Raw genomic sequence first — 18,802 nt, 5'->3', positions numbered from 1 at the left:
ACAGAAATATGCACATAAAACGTTCAGATATCTTGATATTTAAGAAAATAGCTATCCCAAAAGGTTTTTGTGTTTAATTATAAACAAGGAGCATTTGCTTTCTCCCAGAATTGAAAGAAACTGGGACATTTTCTTGTTACTGTGTGTTTAAAGTTGATTAAAGGAAAATAAGTTCAACTTCTGAGTATTCATAGCCCAAGAAGCAACCAATCTTTTGACTATAGAAAGATTATTAGTTTAGATAATGGTGAGATATTAATTATTCTCCTTCAGAAAGAGATTGTTGTGAAAGAAACAACTGCAAATAACATCTGGATTCACCAGTGCAAGATTTCTGTCCATTGTGCACATATGATGGGAAGAAGGTGTGTATAAACTTTCCAAAAAATTCCTGTGCTTGGAGATAAATCAGCCTGTCTGATGTGAATGTTTGCCTATAACCGTTCTGGTTAGTTTTTGAATTACTACAGGTCTAATCTGTTTTCTACAGATTATCTAGCATAAAGTAACCACCAGTCTTACCTGAGTTATATTAGACCTTGATCATAGCACCTAAAATTAATGGGAGTAATTTAATTCCATAAATAACCTGTTGGTGGGGTTTTCCTTAAGCTCAGATAGAAGAACTGCAAGGAGAATTTAGCAAGTTATGCTCTAGTAAAGTGTCTTTGATTTGGTACATTTTCTCATCCTAAAAATATTCCTAGACTTTTGTTCAAGGAAACAGTAGGAATTCCATGAGAAATAGAATAATTTGGGTGGTTATGCCAGTCTGCCATTTTTATAAATATTTATCTATTGTTTCATAGAGTTGTAGAGTTGTAGAATCCTCTTGAGACCACTGCTCTCAGCAAAACCTTTACTCAAAGAAGTGTGGAAGCCACCACTCCTCAATGGGTGATGGTAGTTAGTCTGTTTTATGGCTTTCCAGAAGAAAACATGGCACCTTAGCTCCCAAGTAACTCAAAGGAGGGCTTCAAAATAGAGGAACTAACTAAAATCAGAACCTAATACAAATGGTCTCGGTTAAGTTCAGCTGGTGCAAGCCTATCAGGCATACAAGGACATCAAAGGAGTAATGAACCCGTTTAATCTTGTAAATCACTGGAGCAAGAAAGGAGCTCAAAGAGACCCTGTGGCAGTAAGCCAGATGTCCATCAGTGGGAAAATGGAGAATGACTTCAACACAGAAAAGCCTGCAGTAACAAGGAAAAGAGTTCAGTGTCAAAACCAGCTTCCAGTGTTGTTCAGTACGCCGCTTGCAACTGTCCAAAAACTGAGAGGCAAACTGATTAGGGAGAAAGAGTGAACTGATGTAGATAAACAGAACAGTATGTCAAATAAAGTAGCACAATATTGACATGAGATCTGGTGTTGAAATGCGCTGTTCTAGGTCTGCTGCTATAGACGTGTATTTATTTCCTGTTTTTACAAAGGGCTGCAGGTTAGATTACAGCATCCCTTTCCCCTTGGTGTGTATGTCTGTGATTGTTTATTCACATACTTGCTTATTGGCTTTGAACTCTTTCACTCTCTCTCTCATATGTTCACTTTGGTCTCATTTTCTTATTCATTTTTCATTCCTTTTATCTTCCCTGAAGCGTTATCTTTCTTTTCCTGTGTAAGGGCATGAAGTGTTTATTTCTATCCTCCTTTTATTTATTTATTTATTTATTTATTTATTTTTGGCTGAAGCTTTAGGCTACTGTTCACAGTACAGAGTAACTCTGTAGTTCTACCTGATGACCTCCAACTCACCTGCCTCACTGTCTCCCCATGCTTGCTACATTTTGGAGTGTAGCTATATGTGATATCCCTCATGCAATGATCTTGCTTCTGCTAATCCAAACAGGGACTGATGCTTGAGCTGAGGTCAATTTCATTTTGGCATCTGCATGAGACTGTTGTGGCTTGCTGCTGCTTTTCTGGTGCCAAGGAAACAAATCAGAATCACTAAACTATCAGCCTGAGTGGTGACAACGTATCACGGTACATCTGCTTTATTATAGTTATAAAACTGAGACTATCTAGAATGTCCTCTTGGCCACCTTATGGAGTAAACACAGAAGATACAAAGCTTACTGGAATATAGTGTACTGTAAGAGCTGTTCCTTGTTCTTCAGCAGAGGCTTGTTGCTAGCTTACACTCTTACCTGCTCTCTTAGAGCAAGTCCAGTGGATCTTGTGGGAGGAGAGTCAGGCCATCATGAAGGGCTCCTTAAATTTCTTTTGTAACATCTGTGGAAATGAAGAGCAAATTGTTAATGGCAAGAACTTCTTTAGAAGACTCCAGAGGCCCTTTAATCTATAGGCTTTGGAGAATGTTATAGTTCCAAAATTCCCTTACAATCTGCTAGTAATATATAGTAAATTCATTTTTAATGACTTGTGCAACCCATTTGCTCACCACACTACTTGATGTAGTCCTTGTGGAAAGCAAGTAAATCTCTGGTCTGTTCCTCCAAAGGTGCAGACCTTGATATTTTGGGGATAAGTCAGATAACAGCTGCTGTATGTTGATGCTGAATTAAACTGTTGAGCTGGGAGTGCTGGATATGAGATGAAATATCAGTGCAGAATGTAAGGTTCTTCTTTTTCTGTCTTTGCTGGAGAGGTGAACTACGTGCAAAAAGAATTCTTAACCATTCAAAACCTTTGGAAATCACTTTTTTTGAGAAAGAAAGAAAGAAAGACAGAGAGACAGAGCCAGAAAGGCTGTTGAGGAGAAGACTTGCTCTCCGCCTCCTTTTTGCAATCATTTATAATGAGGAAGGTCATAACAGCACCTGAACATTCTCTGCAGTCTGTAGTAGCACAAGCAAGCAGCTGAGACCTGTTTGCCCCACAGGGATGCTGGGACAATGTGAAGATCTAGCATCTGGTTGCTCTGATGTTGACCCTTGTAGTGCCAATCAACAAAAATTGAAGAAGAGGAAAAATCCCTTCTGACTACATCCTTGTTAGCATGCCATAAAGACCAGCAATTTGAAGGGTGCTGATGTAAACTTTGTGAACTTCAACAAGGCCAAATACAAGGTTGGGCTATGGGCAACTTTGTCTATTGGACATTGTTGCTACCCCTGACAAGGAAGTTGGAACTAGATGATCTTTAAGGTTTGTTCCAACTCAAAGCATTCTATGATTCTGTGATATCATTAGTGCACAACATCACCTCTTGTTACAGCATGATTATTTAGCAGAGGGTTGTTAGAGTTAGGGTACCATGGCTAGGCTGTGGTTGGACTTGATGATTTTTGAGGTCTTTTTAAACCTGAGTAATTCTATGATTCTATGATAATATACTGTAATATAATAAATGCATATAATATAATGTTATATTTTATATTTTTATTATATTTTATATTTTATATTTATATTTAAATATAATATTATATTATTGCACTGATTATGGTACTAGTCTTTCAGACCATACTGGAGAAGTTAAGTAGTATGTGTTCAGGGTATAGAAAGCATGCAGATTCTTCCTTGTGAGCATAAACAAATGATGGAAGCTTAACTTTCAAGACTGCAGAAATGTTAGGGAAGAAAACTGATAAGATCTCGTATTTTATGGAAGTCTCCCAAGTGACACTCTTTTCCCAAAGAATTTATGCACTTCTCTAATCTACCATAAAGTTTACTGCCATTGACCTCCAGTTATTAAAAGGGATATGCTGTTTTATCACAATCAATATGGATCACCATTTTCAGAAGTCTCAGAGAAACATTAGCTGATGACAACCTCCCTCAACCTTGGCAATTGTTGATACACTACTAATATGATGACAAAGCTGAAAATTCAGCTGAGAGTTTAATCAAAACTGATGTATTCCTTTTTCATCTGCTTTCAACTTATTCCCCTGGGGTGTCATGTCACCAGACTATTAGACAAAGAAATGACAATCAGCCCAGTGGCTTCCCCTGTGAGTGCTACCTTGAGTTCCTTGGGAGGAACAAGACTTTTCTTTGAAGGCTTTTTTGGTCAGAAGTCCTACTTTAAGAAAGCTTTCCAAAGGTGCACACTGCTGTGTTTCTGGCCTTTAAAACTTCTTGTTCCTCTGATTTTCTGGATTTGGATGTTGTTTTTTTTGTGAGATATATATATATATACATATAATTGTGTTTTTCCCCAAACACAGGACACATGGGAAAATCTCAGCACTCGCACAAGTTGCCATAATATTATCCTTGTCAGATCCCTAGTGGAGCGAGACAGAAATCCAACTCATTCTTAAGGCAACAGACCACGATCCCTTTAGACTGATCTTGAAATGATTATCTTGAAAAAAAATATAGTGGAATCTCTAGACAGAGCTATTAGATCATCCTTTGATCATGCCTTAGAGTATGGTAGAATACAGTGTGAGCATCCTTCCTGTTTAAGAGAATCTATTGAATGTTACAGTTATACCATGTCCAGTGCCAAGTTTTACCATTATTTCCCTGCAACAGTGAGTCTGATTTTGGAAAAATTGACGGCTTCCTGTAAAGAGTTACTACTTGGAAGTAAAGAAACATTCGGCTGATTTGATCAGTAGACCAGTGCATAAGAAATTGCTTTTCAGGCAAAGTATGATGTTAGAAATTTGAGCTTCTCTTCCAGGCCACTGTTTTAATTTCAGCATTAATGGAGTAGAGTATACTGCTTTTTGGGAGAGATAATCAGGTTAGAGGTTTTCATTGGCCCCATATTGTTTTTGTAGCTAGAATCGTAGGAAGCTTATGATCAAAGAGTGTTATTCATCTTACTAAGTGTCATATTTATGGCATTACTGATTAAATAATTCATAAGGCAACCGGGAAATTACACCTGTCCTTTTGTACAAAAAGTACCTTTTAAATCAAAGCACCTGAGAATAGGAAAGTCCCACCCTTTCATCATGTACATGGTGCATTGACTGGGTTACAGTAGCTTTGTTCTTTCTAATTCAAGTAGGTGTGTTCCTTCCACTTCACTTTTGGAAGGGACTGGGAAGCAATGTATTGGATCTAATTTTACCTGTAGCCCTCAGTCAGCATTTAGTGTCTTCTAACCACAGCCCTGCACTTGAAGTCCTGTCTTCCCAGATTTGGCTAGGGGTTGTTGAGGACATGTGAAATCCAGTACTTAAAGGGAGCTTATAAACAGAAGGGAGTCTGACATTTTACATGTTCTGATAGTGAAAGGATAAAAAGTTTTAAACTTTTTTTAGTTTAAAACTAAAAAAAAGGGGAGATTTAGATTAGATTTTAGGTGGATTTTTTTACTTAGGAGGTAGTGGGGCACTAGAACAGGTTGCCCAGAGAAGTTGTGGATGCCCCATCCCTGGAGGGATTCAAAACCAGGTTGGGTGGGGCCCTGGACAGCTTGATCTGGTTGCTGGCAACCCTGTCCAATGTAAGGGGATTAGAGCTAAATGATCTTTAAGGTCCCTTCCAACCTAAGCCATTCTATGCATTCTATGCATTTTCTAAATCCAGGGATGACTTCATTCAATGCCAATTGTTGGCACCGACAGTGTGCTCCCTCCTTGAAGATGGAAAAGTAATGTACAGCCCAAATTCCTACTGTCAGTCCAGTGCAGAACTGCAGTACAACAGACTAAATGGGCAGCGGCTAGGGAAGAATCTAAGTGGACTGTTTGTAATGCTCAGGCAAGTAGTGCCAGATGTAAACTCCCGTTCAGGTGTTGGAGAAGTGGCAACATCATTACTTATTTTTTATGTTAACATTGGTATTCAGTTCTAAGTTGAAAAGATCCCACTGTTTCATTCACAATCTTAGTCCCAGTCCTAAAGTCAACAAGGGTATGACTCAATCCCATTTGCTTCTAGGCATGCTTCTAGGAAATAATAATAAAAAAATATTAATACAAATGCTGTATATATTTTATTCATCAGCTAGAATAATCTTAGAGATTACTTTCAGGCACATACTTATTTGGAACTCTTCTCCATAGAATCATAGAATGACCAAGGTTGGAAAAGCCATCTAAGATCATCCAGTCCAACTGTCCACCTGTCACCAGTATTTCCCACCAAATCATGTCCCTCTGTACAATATCTAAACATTTCTTGAATGTCTATAGGGACTATCTTTCTTCTGGTCCTAATTAGGCAGTTTACCCTGAGTAATTTCTCTACTCAGTCGATGATATTCAGGATCTATTTGTTCCTTCTTCCACTTAGAAATGCGATGGTACCTGTTTAAGAAGATACTTACTGTAAATGGTCAGGTCAGCAAACTATATTATTCTGAATTTAAAAATCTGAAACATTTATTAAGTCCTGAAAGCAAATCAGACAATATTAATATAAGTTGTATGTAATCATTTAACATCTTTTCCACTTGACTTCTGCCTCATTTGTTGCAAAAATAAATAGCCTATGAGTAGAATATATCATACCTCATTACAGTAGTCTTAAAATTATTGTATGGGTCTACTGTATGGTGGATGTAAGAAGGTAGGGACTATCAAATAGACACTGAGCTTGTCTTTAGATAGGTCTAGGACAGGTGTGGTGAGTCATCTTCTTAGAAACTCATACATTTCTTTGCTGAGTCATGAGGGAATTGAAGCAACCTGCATATATCACATCTCCTTTTCAGACAGCTGAAATTAGATGAGGTGCATCTCACCCTCAACACAGACTTCTTTCCTTAGTATATGGTCACATATTCTGTAATGCTACTGAAATCCTTGAGATAATGAATGTTTGAAGTGTTTATTACTTGGTGAGCTTTGGTTGGCAATGAGGAGAGTGAGAGTTGTCTCACTAGCTATAGACCTTTACTAGAATCTTTCCCTAGAAGCACCTCTATTCAACTCTGCCTAATTGGGTGAGAATCTGTATTATTGCACTGCCTAGAGAGAGCTGCCTTTTAGCTAGATGAATCTTATGTGAAGTGCTCTGTGATCATGGGTTTATATCATGTGTCTCTCTAAGGAAAATAGAGATAATATCTGAATTGAACACATAACAGTCATGGTGTAATAAAGACAAAAACATCTGCTGGTTTTAAGTGCTCTCTGGCACATGTAGGGCTCAACTTTTCCATGAAACTACATGGAACTTGAAATTTTGAAAAAACAGCTCTCATTAATTTATTTACTAAAAGTTCATTAAACGAAAATTGAATTTTTTCAGTCTGTAGCCTGAGGAAGAAATGGGATGTTATTTCTCCAGTGAGCTTTATTTAAACCTGATTTCAGTTGGGCAATATACAGTGTATGTGACGTGTTCTCAGTAGTGAAAATTGGGTTAAATGTGCATCCTATGGAGACAGTCTGGAGCTAAAATCAGGATAGTTGCCACCATATAATACTGCAGTTCCTGGAACAAGCTGCTTTGCATGGCACAGCTGTACCCTGAGGTGCCTGGCAGAGTTTAGTATGAAGGACTTTGTGCTCCGAAAGCATGGGCTTGCTATGGCTTGGACCATGTTGGTGCTGGAACTGCATAGGCCCATGTTTGAGCTTGAGCAAAAAAACTGGGTAAGAGTAAAGTCAGAAGCAGGACACAAATATTTTCAGCCCAGATTAACTGCTCTTGATTGTGATGAGTTGATTAGACTTAACTGTGCTAAAATTATATGAAAAGTGAACGTAAACAGGTCTTGGTGTAGCAGTTTTCAGTAAATGTTTTGTTCTGCACCTGTGCATTTTTCTATCTTACCTTATACTTTATAGGGATTAATGAATTATACTGTATTCTCAGGGTGCTGCAGCAATGCAGATCAAATAACTACTTATTTATGTAGAACTTTCTTCTAACCTGTACAGTACTTGTTACATTTTGATTTTGAGTTTGGTTTTGAGATTTTGAGCTAAGCAGTTCAGGCCACGTCATAATTTTGTTGTGCCTTCCCTTACAAGAAAGAAATTAATCTCTGAAGTTCTGCATCTCTGGGCTAAGATAACCAAAATACAATTAAAGACATACCCCACTGCTCTTTTCTGTAAATAGTAGCCTAATCAATATCTTGTATTTACACTTATGTTATGTTCAGGGTTTGACCTGATGGATTCATTCAGCGTGAAACAGATCTTTGGAATGAAAGAAAATGGAATTCAGAGCTCTTATGTACGACTTGGAAGTTTCCCTGTTGTTCAGAAAACTGAGTGAGTACCTTGGTGTTTCACTTGATTTTCATCTGAGACTCTGATTCCCATTGTTTGGTTCCCCTAGTTGAATTGTGAGGTAAATATCTGATACCTATATGCTCTTTCAGTTCTGCTGGCACAGAATTTGTAACAGATGCTTGAGATCTTCTATAGCAATGTGAGACTCTACCCTTACAGAGAAGGAACTAATTTCTGTGTATCGTCAATGGTTGTTAGGAGCAACATTAAGAAATTCACGAAAGAATTTAAAGCTTAATAATGTGAATCTAAAGGAAATGTTTAGTAGCTTTCCCACTGAAGTAGGGGATCATAATCCCATCCAGATTGGGAAAGATCTTCTAGATTATCAACTTTAACTATCTTTAGCTGCATTTGCAGCTTGTGCTTCTCCAAAGACCTGTGTCTTCTACTCATGTCTTCTACTTCATGGATACAGCTGGTGATGTGACTCTTTTCGGCATGGTGGTCTAAGCTTTTTTCACTGTTGGCATCAATGACAGAACAGGAGATGTGAGTTGCAGCCTGGGTCTCTGCCTCCAAGAGGTTCTTGTATCTTCTACACCCTGGGCACAGATGGAGGTTCAGCTCCTGATCTGAATCTTCATAAGGTAGAGATCTGCCACACAATACAGGCAGGACCTTGATCTCATTGGGATCACAGAGATGAGGTAGCATTCCCCACTCACCGTGGCTGCACGTGGGTTCTTCAGGAGGTCCAGGCTGGGACAGTGAGGAAGGGGAGTTGCATTGTGTGTGAGTGCAGCGGGAATGCATGGGGTTCTGACTTGGGATGGGGAGGAGCTTGCTGACAGTTTATTATCATTTATGAAAAGCTTATATTGAAAATACTTTTTAAAGTAGGAAAAATAAAAAGTTATAAGAAAAAAAAATCTTAGAGTTAGATAGTTTCTATGATGTACAGAGATCTATGAAAAACTATGCAGTTGGAAGAAACTCCTCCTACATTTGCTCATCTGTCAATTTACTATATATGTAAGGTGAAAATTAATTCCAAAGTTAAGATGATGCCGGAGTAATACAGTGTCTAACAGCTCTGATATAGAGAACTGCAGTTCAGTTATCCTTGAACATCGTTGAACATGTCTACAGCCTATTTTTGGTTTTTAGAATGTATCTGAGTCTCGTTAAGACAATGTAAAATATGTTATGAGCTCACTTGTGTCACAATACTTCAAATATTAGCAAATAATTCACTTTGTAATCTGAATGTCATTTATGGAGCTGTAGTTTCTCTTCTAAAAATTGTCATCTATGAACTACAAAAGTAACTCCCTTTGCTGCAAACTGTATAACAGTGGTGAGTCTCTGAGTGCAAGTGGGTGTTCTGTTGAAGGCTTTAGTTCAGAATACATTAATATATATTTGTTAATAGCAAGAAACCAGTTCATAGTAGATGTTGCTTTCAGTTCTCTAATAACATTTTGGGTCTCCTAAAAGAATGAGCAATTTTTAATTCTCTGTCATCGTCAATTCAGTCCTTAGGGCCTTTTATAACCTGAGGCTGTCAACTTTGTCACAGGCTATCAGAATGGTTTCTCTTTAGGTTGTCATCTGAGGCCTGCTAGCATTAGCCTTGAAAAGAGCGAGTGCATAATTTCACTGAGTAACCACAAGACATAGATTGAACTGTCATCATTAACATCCTTGCAATAAATTTAACTGAGCTAGTTTGAACTTCAGCTTAAAAAATCAATGTGATTTCTTTTCCTTCTTACGGAGAAAAGCTGTTGATTTTTTTTCTTTTTCCTGTCTTGGTTCCTTTACTCATTTCATTGCACCTTTCGGATGGTCTGTGACTTTCATTTGTTTCATTTCAAAACATTTTTTTTTTTTATCCTGTAGCCCACCTGGACTGATATTCCCTTCTCTCCTTTTATTCCTCTCTTTCTCCATTTAAACATAGAGTCTTGAAAAAAAAATAAATAAATAAATAAAAGTACAAGTACACTATATTGAAAGGAAAAATCTTTACTCTGAAGTCCTTAAATTATATCAAGTCTCAGCATAAGTAAATTCAAATTCATCATCTGGGAGGAGGCTGGTATACTCAGACACCTTGGTCTTGACAGGGAGGATAAACAGGACATGTGTGTAGAAAGGGGAATAAATCAATTTTTAGGCTCAGAAAAGCTTCTGGGTAGCATCTGTGCTTGCTGTGGCTTCTAACAGCAAGTGATAGCATGTTTGCTGTCACTAGAGGAAGTCATTATTAGGACTATGCAGAAAGAAGCCCATAAAGTAGGGAAGTCCAGATTCTGATTAAGAAATTCTGGGATTGATGACCCACTGATATGAAGGTCTGGGAAATAGAAATTATACAGTCCTTGGGGGTATAAGCAGAAATGATCAAACATGAGTTAACTATCTCCATTACAGGGAACTCTGTCACTACTGTGAGGATGCTGTGTTCTGTCTCTGTGTCCTTAGTTCAGTAGATAAGAATGGAGTGAATGGCATGTTAAAGAAGAAACAAGTCTAATAGTGAGAAACTAAAGAAGTATAGTGTAGCCAGATAAAATTAAGATGTTAATAATGGAAGTGAACACGATTTGTAAGAACCTTTGGGGAATCAAAGTTTAGTGGAGGGTCTTTTGAGCAATGAATAATGCTAGGCTAAAAGTCAATGTCTACCTGTTAGCTACACCAAAAACAGGTGTGGAAGAAATACACGCTTTTAATGAATGCATTTAAACTCTGGAACAAGTTACTATGGTTTATAGAGAGCTGTCCATCTGTATTCCTTTTAGAAATTAAGATTTAAAATACTTTGTTGGTTTTTTTGGGGGTTGTTGATCTTCTCCAAGAAAGACTGAAGAAACAATGACAGGCCAACCATGATGACTTTCTGCCCACTCAGATTTCATCTGTTTATCTGCTGATGTTGCTTTTAAAATAAGTAGAATATTTTTTTGTCCAGGACAATTAGAAATAAAATACCCTAAAGGAGTTAATCAAAATGACTAAGCTTCCTGTTAAATGGTTAAATGAAACACAGAATTAAATAATTCTGCCTTTTGTATTTTAACTTCAACACTCCTGTTGTGTGGGAATTAAACCAAATGGATATGTCACTGCAGAAAGCATCTGCATGTTCAGTCCATTTTAGTTGTTGGACGTTAGGATTCTGAAATGCTACATATAGGGCCATTGCTCACAGAAAATGAAATTTCATTAAGGCTACAGAGTTGATAACTGATAACAAACAAAACAAAAATATCTGTCCTGTCTTGCAGATAACCTCAAGCAATATTTAGCAACTGATAGCAACATCTCATAATTAGATACAAAATCATTAACTGAGTGTTATAGTTAATTCACTTTATTATCTTCTTAAAGGATCTGTATTGTTTTATACATGCACTAGTACTTTTACAAAGTGCCAGCTTAGTTGCATGGGAAACATACTTATTTATCTTCTTGAGCCTATACCTACAAACTTTTTCCTGTCCTCCAATTATTTATTCTAATCCTTCCTCCTGCCACGTACATCCCTTAGTCTTCTCTTGCCTTATCTGGTTCTGCTTGGCCTGGCATTTAGTCATGAACTGTTTGATCTTTCCAATTTTGAAATATTATTTCCTTCTTCAGCATGTATATTTTGTTAGATGTGGGTAGGGACATTCTAGCTCCTTACTTCTACTTCGTCTTCAGTTGTCTTGGGTTCCTCCATGGTTTGGTATGGCTTTGGTATCATCATCAGTTCTGTACCACAGTGAAGAACATTTTACCAAGAGCTGCCAAAACTTTTCACACTGAACATGAACCTGTTGAATGTTTCCTTGATCTTCACTTATTTTCAAGCGCATGTATATATATATATCTTACTAGGAAAGGCTGAGAGATGGGATTCTTCTGTTGTAGAGTGGAAGGCTCTGGAGCAATCTTATCCATTTGTATAAATACCTGATAGGATATGTAGCAGAGAAGATGGAGACAAAATTCTGAGTGGTATCCACTGACAGAACAAAAAGCAATGAAAACAAATTAAAAACTTGAATCTTGATCTAAACACAAGGAAAAGCTTATTTTCTGAGAGGGTAGTCAAACAATGGAAACGGTTGAGGAGTCTCTATCCGTGGAGATATTCTAAACTTTAAAGGACATAGTTCTGGACAGCTGGTTCTAGCTGCCTCTGCTTGAGCAGATGTGTTGGACTTCATTTCAATAGGTCTCTTCCATCCTCAGATACGTGGTTTGTGTCCTTTTCTTATCGACTGCAAGTACCTTATTAGTAACCATTACATTTGATGTCTGAAATGAGAAATGATAATCTTATTTTCTCCTTTGTATTATCATTATAGGTGTAGGATCTCATGCTGATTGTTGCAGATGTAGTTTTTTATGTTAAAAAAAATACATGTAAGAAGACCATGTTGTGTAAGTGGGTAATGGCTAAGAGTGCTTTCTCCTTGGCCATTACCGTTTCTCCTTTGTAGAAGCTGTGATTCACCTGACCTTGGAGATGGGTTAATTAACTCCTAGACTAACCTGCGGCACCTGGGGATTCTTATGTCTAAGAGTTTTATAAGTTCTTCTGCAATCCATCTTGTTGTCAGAGTTATAGACCAAGGAGCTGGCAGAGAGCTCCCTGTAGGTACCAGACATCCAGCAAAGCTCCATAATATGGATCATCAGTTCAGCCCAGCCTGAATAAAAGAAGGAAATAAAACATTTCTGGTGACAGCAGTTCCTAAGTAAATCTGAGCTTCTAGATGGAGATGTCTTTTTAGTGAGGAAAGAAATGAAAACTCATAAACAGAGGTGTTGTTATTTATGCAGTAATGCATCTCTGTAAAAGATGCAGGGACCAAGGACTTCAGGAACAGCTTTTATCATATCTTCAGAGCAATGAGAGTGTTTTCAGGTTTGCTTTTGGCAGGAATGCCTTCTCTGGCTTGTGCTTGCAGTCAGTTCTTCAGCACCATAAAAAATCAGCTGAGGGTGACTGCTAATAGGTCATTATAGTCTTCTATCACTTTAAATCTATCTTATGGACTATTTGTCAGCCACAGTGTAATGAGGTGTGGCTGGACTCATGAGGATATTAACCACCTAATTCCTAGTTGTTTTTTTCCTATGGGCATTAAGCATCTGAAAACCTTTTCTGGATTTAGCTTGTATGTTGATATTCATGTTCCTAGCTCAGAGGTATCCATAGAGGCTGAACACAAAGGCCAGACACCAGCTCTTCCAGATTTGCTTGCAGACTGTCAGTCTCACTGTGCTATCAATACAAGGGATTAAACCCAACCATATGTTTGTTTAACTACTCCCTTAGCAAAGTAGTAATTCCACAGTTAGAGTCACTACAGATGAGTAAGTCAGTAGGATGACCTGTGCCCAAAATGCAAATCATGTTCCTAACGGGCTGGGTTGAAGCTCACAAAATCCAGTTATGATGGTGAAGGTAGGTGGTAAGGAGTGAGTGAGAAAAACGCATTAGACACATACTGTGAAACAGCAAAGTTTTAGGAGCTGAGCCACAGGGAAGTCTCACCACTAACAGCACTCTTACTTAGAAATGTTCAAGAGGATGCATTGATAAAAAATGCTTTTTCAACTATTCGCATTGCTACCTTGTGAAGTTCCTTGATGGGGTGAAGGAAAACAGCCCAGTCTGTCAGTGGTGTTAAAAGCCAAGACACACCTCTTCTGCTATGACAAACATAGAGACAGAAAGTGTACAAAGCCATTTGACAAGAAACTTGTACTAAGACAGGTCAACAGTGAAAAAGACCTGCATGGATGCCCTTTTTGGGGGGAGGGGAGGTGCTGATGTGACCAACATGATTCCCCCTTGCCAAGCATTCCCAAGTCCTTCTTGAATGCCTCTCAGTGCCCCAGTCATGCCAGTGTTATTTTCCATAGCATCTCTGCCAACAGAGTGACATCTGACAGGCTTCTTTTCTCAGCCTGAAGAGTGGGGATCTCAAGTTATCTTGTGTGCCTTGAGGGAGGTATGGCTTATGAATAGCTGTTACTGAGTATTGAGACAGCCTTGTCAACTCTCCAAAGGGAAGAAGATGGTAGTAAAAATGAGCTGGTGGTAAATGAGCTGGTGGAAGCTTGGCTCAGTTTTTTCTTGTGATGGAAATCCTCAGATAGCTCCTATGTCCTCAGTGGGAAGACCAGTTTATAATGGTGTATAGCTCTCATGGGCTTTTTATACAGCAAAAATTGCAGTAGTGGAAGAAGTCACAGTAATACTTGTTCTGAATTTCTAACTTGGCTAAAAAGTAGAAAATTCAAAGCACAGATTAAAAGATGATTGAACATTATGGCTTTCAACATTTGCTGTAATTGTAAAATACAACATTTTGGAAATTTTAAGTATGAGATTTTTGCTTGAAACTCCAGTACAGGTCCTAGTTGAACATGCCTTTGGGTTAACTATGAAGTACTCCTTAAGAGAATCACATTTCAGTGTATTCTTCTTTATTAATTTCTGCTGTTGCCTTTATTTTCTAATGAGTGCTTATGCCTGACTGCTCAGATGTCCAAAAGCAAAGATATGATATTTAGGAAGGGCCTATTTAGAACTAATCAGAGGAGCAGGCTGGCTGATTATACAGTGGGTAGCAGAGTAGTGTGATTACTTGCCAATGAATGTTGGAGGCAGAGATAACATGCTTGTTCTCATTTGTAGACGTCCATTTATGGCTAGTGACAAAAAATGGTTATAATGGGTTAATTACCCCTTTTGTTTAGCCCTGTTTTCTCACTTACAGTATGTTCTTATGTTGGGGATGAGTCAAACAGTTCTGCTTTTTGTAAATTCAGGTTTATGCATGGATGATGGAATCACAATGAGTAAATTTCTGCCTTATTATATTTAATTATAAAGCGTGATTCACAGAGGTACTGTTCCCTCAGGCCACTAACTAAGGAAGATCTTCTGGGGCAGACATGAGGTGTCGTGCCTGTTTAGGGGAAATATTACAATATTTGTTGCTATAACTTGGTACATTTATAGAGGATTCCAGGTGTGCCTGCCCACTGCCAGATGTCATGGATCTCCAGTGTACTACAAAATAAAAACATGCTTTACTAAATGTGTGAGCTAAAGCATCAGGTGAAATTCAGCTGCTTTGACTTGATGGATCCCCTTGTGAAATTTTCACTGTTATTTATTTAAGTTGAGAGCTTCTGTGTTGGAATAGAGAAGGGCTCCTCAAGGACAGAACCACATGGAAGGAACAAGCTCATATACATTGCTTTTCAGGCTGCCAAATACAGCAGATTTTGTGGGAGCTACGTGATATTTTTGGGAAGCATTGCTGGGACAAGCAGAGTTTTAGAAATTGTGCTCTACATTGCTATGCCTGATACATTTCTGTCTTTTTCACTCCCCATGCCAGGGACGTATTCCCACAAGGTCTGCCTGATGAATATGCCTTTGTAACTACCTTCAAATTCCGAAAGGCTTCCAGAAAAGAAGACTGGTATATTTGGCAGATTATTGACAAGTATGGCATACCACAGGTATGAGGCTCTTTGCTGCCAGAAAGAGCAGCCTTGTTTCCTTCCGACTGCATGAATCAGCCTTCTTGCCTTAACCTCCCACTCCTTAATTTTCAGTTTTTCTTGCTGAAAAACCTTTACTTTTAATTTGAGCCCTGGAGGAAGTATTGCATAGACCTTGATTGTTGTTAGCATGCATATATATGTGTTAGCTGGAAAGAGTAGGGGAAGTACTGCTCTTCAAACTGCTTCTGGGTATGTGTACAAAGTGGGAGAACAGCTCTGTGGAGAAGGATGTGGAGGGTTCTGGTGAATGAAAAGCTGGATGTTTGCCTCTTTGTGAAAGGATAGCCACACATACAGCGGAACAAGAGAGCAGTGTGCTATAGCAGGTTTGCATACCTACATTCTAGATATTATCCAAAGGCATCGTTACTTAGGAAATGGACGTAACACCTACTGTTTCTCCACTGTGCTATGAGTCTGGGCTGCTGCAGAGTTTGATCCAATAGTATTTGTCAGGGACTCCCAGTAACTTGGCTGAAAAATACTGTAACAGTGGAATAAAAGTTCACTTGATCCTATGTGGTTTCTTAGCAGCATGACGTAGTGTAGAGGTTCAGGTGTGCTTTGGAAGGAGGTGGTTTGGTCAAGTTGTTTGTTTTTCAGGTTTGTATGTTTTGTTAGAGACAACTGAAACTTGAACTGCTTGGATGTAGAGAGAAAAAGAGCTCTAGATTCTCAGTACTGTTTTTGCAAGTTCCTTAAATTGTAGTGCTAGAATTGCCCTAGATCCTCAAGAGCCTTGTTTCATGCTTCACTTTGGGCCACTGTGAGTCTGCAGACCTGCTTGGCTGACAGACTGCAGGCACTTCCGAGCTAGCACTAATCTGAGGTGGCATTTCCAGCCAGCATGGTGCTCATCTGCACCCAGATTCTGGGTCAAGTATGGAGGTAGCCTATGTGACTTCCTTCAGATAGAGTTTAGTGCCAGTGTTGCCAAACTGCTTCCAGGTCTGCAGCTTGTGAGTGTACTGCTGCTTCCCCAGGCTCTGTGCTCTGCTCCATTCCCTGCTAGCAAATGCTTAACTTTGTAAAAGAGAAAATCAATTTGTAAATGAGCTATGAGTAGAATGTCTTCAGAAGCCTATTTTTGCCCACTCCATAAGCTGCAACATGGGGTAGGTGTACAATAGCTTGTGGGGGGAGAAAGGCAGAGATAAAAGAAAGATGGAGAGTGGCAATGGTGAAATATTTATTCTGTGTAGTTTCAAATGGAGTGGCATGATTTAGTACAATATGAACTGGGGATTTTGTTTACATTCATTGAAAGTGCTTTGTCCAAGACTGGTCACTTAGGACTTCATTTCTTGTGTGTTACACTTTGATTTACACTGAAACGAAGACATTTGAAGCCATCTGTCCTTTATCCCTTCTAGCTTTTCTGCATCCCTAAGCACTGTCTCTTCAATTTCTAATTAACTGAACTAGACCAATAACCAGTCTCCAGCACTGACTTCAAGTTGTGCAGTTTGGCTGTATCCATACTGTGCAATGCCTGGTCCAAGGCCTCCTCTGAGCCTAAGGCACAATCATTATTGTTTGTGTTGGTTTTTCCTTTGAAAGTGTCTGAAATAATGTGTAGTCAGTACTACAGCTCAGCAGGCTGTTTTCTTATCAGAAAATGAGGGGTTTGTCCATGCCCAATGGGATGGCTGAGAGCATGTCATGGTGTCTAAGTAACAGTCTGCTGGGAAGTAGTGGAAGATTGCACAGGGTGCAGAACAGGCTCAGCTTTGTCTGTAAAACTTTGGAGAGACATTCTGAACATGTGCTACTACCCAGCCATGCCCAAGCATTGCCTGGGAGGCACCACAGTGGTACCGGGATGAAACCATGCCAAGGGGTGTGCTTATGAGCAAAGGCTTTGCTTATGAGCAAAGGCTTTGGATGATCATGGAGTTGTGATCAAACCTGTGCCTTGCCCAGTCTTGCTTTTTAGAACAGGTACAGGCTCTCCATCACGTTCAATGCGATGGCAAACAGAGAGTAGGAAGGAGGAGACTGTACATTTAATTATCATTATCACTTACATTACTTCTGTCTGTTTCCAGGTCTCGATCCGACTGGATGGAGAGAATAAAGCTGTGGAGTACAATGCCGTTGGGCTCACCAAGGATGCTGTGAGAGTGGTCTTTCGCAGTACACGAGTCAGTGATCTTTTTGATCGCAGCTGGCATAAAATTGCCCTCAGCATTCAGTCCACAGCTGTCTCACTGTACATAGACTGCAAGCTTGTGCAGATGCTGCCTATTGAAGACAGGGAAAATATTGACATTCAAGGAAAGACTGTGATTGGCAAACGCTTGTATGATAGTGTTCCCATTGATGTAAGTACTGAATTTGCTGATAAGAACTGGTATAGCATTTAGCACTAAGCATTCAGCATGTAGCTGTGTTTTGGGGTGCATATATTATAGTTGACTCTTTTCTTGAAGCAGCATTGCTGAAATGTTACTTGTTTTATATAGATAAAACAGGCATCTCATTGTGTACAAGACTTAATGCCTGCTTATGTGAGGCTGTCCGTATTTCTGTAAAAGGGATTAAAAATGAGAAACCCATTTCATATTTCTGGCCAGTCTCAGAAAGAACTATAGTTAAGATCAGAGACAAAATCATCCACAAATACTATTAAAATGAATACTGGGCTACACATATGAGGGTGTTTTATTGTCCAGTCTGGCATTATGAAAGTTTCCACCTGTGAGAGTGAGAGAGGGGGGAAAAAAAGGAAGCCTATTAACTCAATTGAGTCACAATACAGTCTCGGTTCCTTGGATAATAAACTGATATTAATGTCTCTTTCTTCAATTGAACTTGAGACGTGCGCTTTGGTTCTGATTGTCTGGTAGCTGTATTAACCTGGTATAATTTAAGCATGACTGTTTGGTGGTTTGAGATTTAGGTAATCTTTCTAAGCTGCAAAGAAGGATGGAATGTGCATATTAAATGTGCTAATAACATTTCTCATGCTGGGCTAAATGGTCAGAAGGCACAAGGCGCAACAGGAGAAGAACAAAACTTATATCTAGATGACACTCTAGAAAGTACATAGGTGGGCAGAATATATTTTCTCAGACAGGAATTTGGCCAGGACAAAGAAATTAGCAGACCTTCTTATTTGTATTAAAAACTGCTTTAAGTTTTAATAG

At 38.8% G+C, this 18,802-nt stretch overlaps 1 protein-coding gene across 3 annotated transcripts in view; it reads left to right on the top strand.

Moving 5' to 3' along the window:
* The window catches only part of COL22A1 (collagen type XXII alpha 1 chain), a 216,651-nt gene that overhangs the window by 69,054 nt on the left and 128,795 nt on the right, over positions 1–18,802 (top strand). For all 3 annotated transcript variants that reach the window (XR_001553652.2, XM_015856410.2, XM_032442913.1), the window contains exons 5-7: positions 7,991–8,102; positions 15,485–15,608; positions 17,702–17,977. Coding sequence is in view for 2 of the 3 variants with exons in the window: in XM_015856410.2 (XP_015711896.1) it covers positions 7,991–8,102; positions 15,485–15,608; positions 17,702–17,977 (512 nt within the window). In the remaining variant the exon portion in view is untranslated. The remainder of the gene's footprint in view (positions 1–7,990; positions 8,103–15,484; positions 15,609–17,701; positions 17,978–18,802) is intronic.

This window comes from Coturnix japonica, chromosome 2 (genome assembly GCF_001577835.2).
Source record: "Coturnix japonica isolate 7356 chromosome 2, Coturnix japonica 2.1, whole genome shotgun sequence".
In the NCBI taxonomy this organism is placed as follows: Eukaryota; Metazoa; Chordata; class Aves; order Galliformes; family Phasianidae; genus Coturnix; species Coturnix japonica.
The sequence above is the reverse complement of the archived record's forward strand: the minus strand, read 5'-3'. Positions and strand labels throughout refer to the sequence as shown.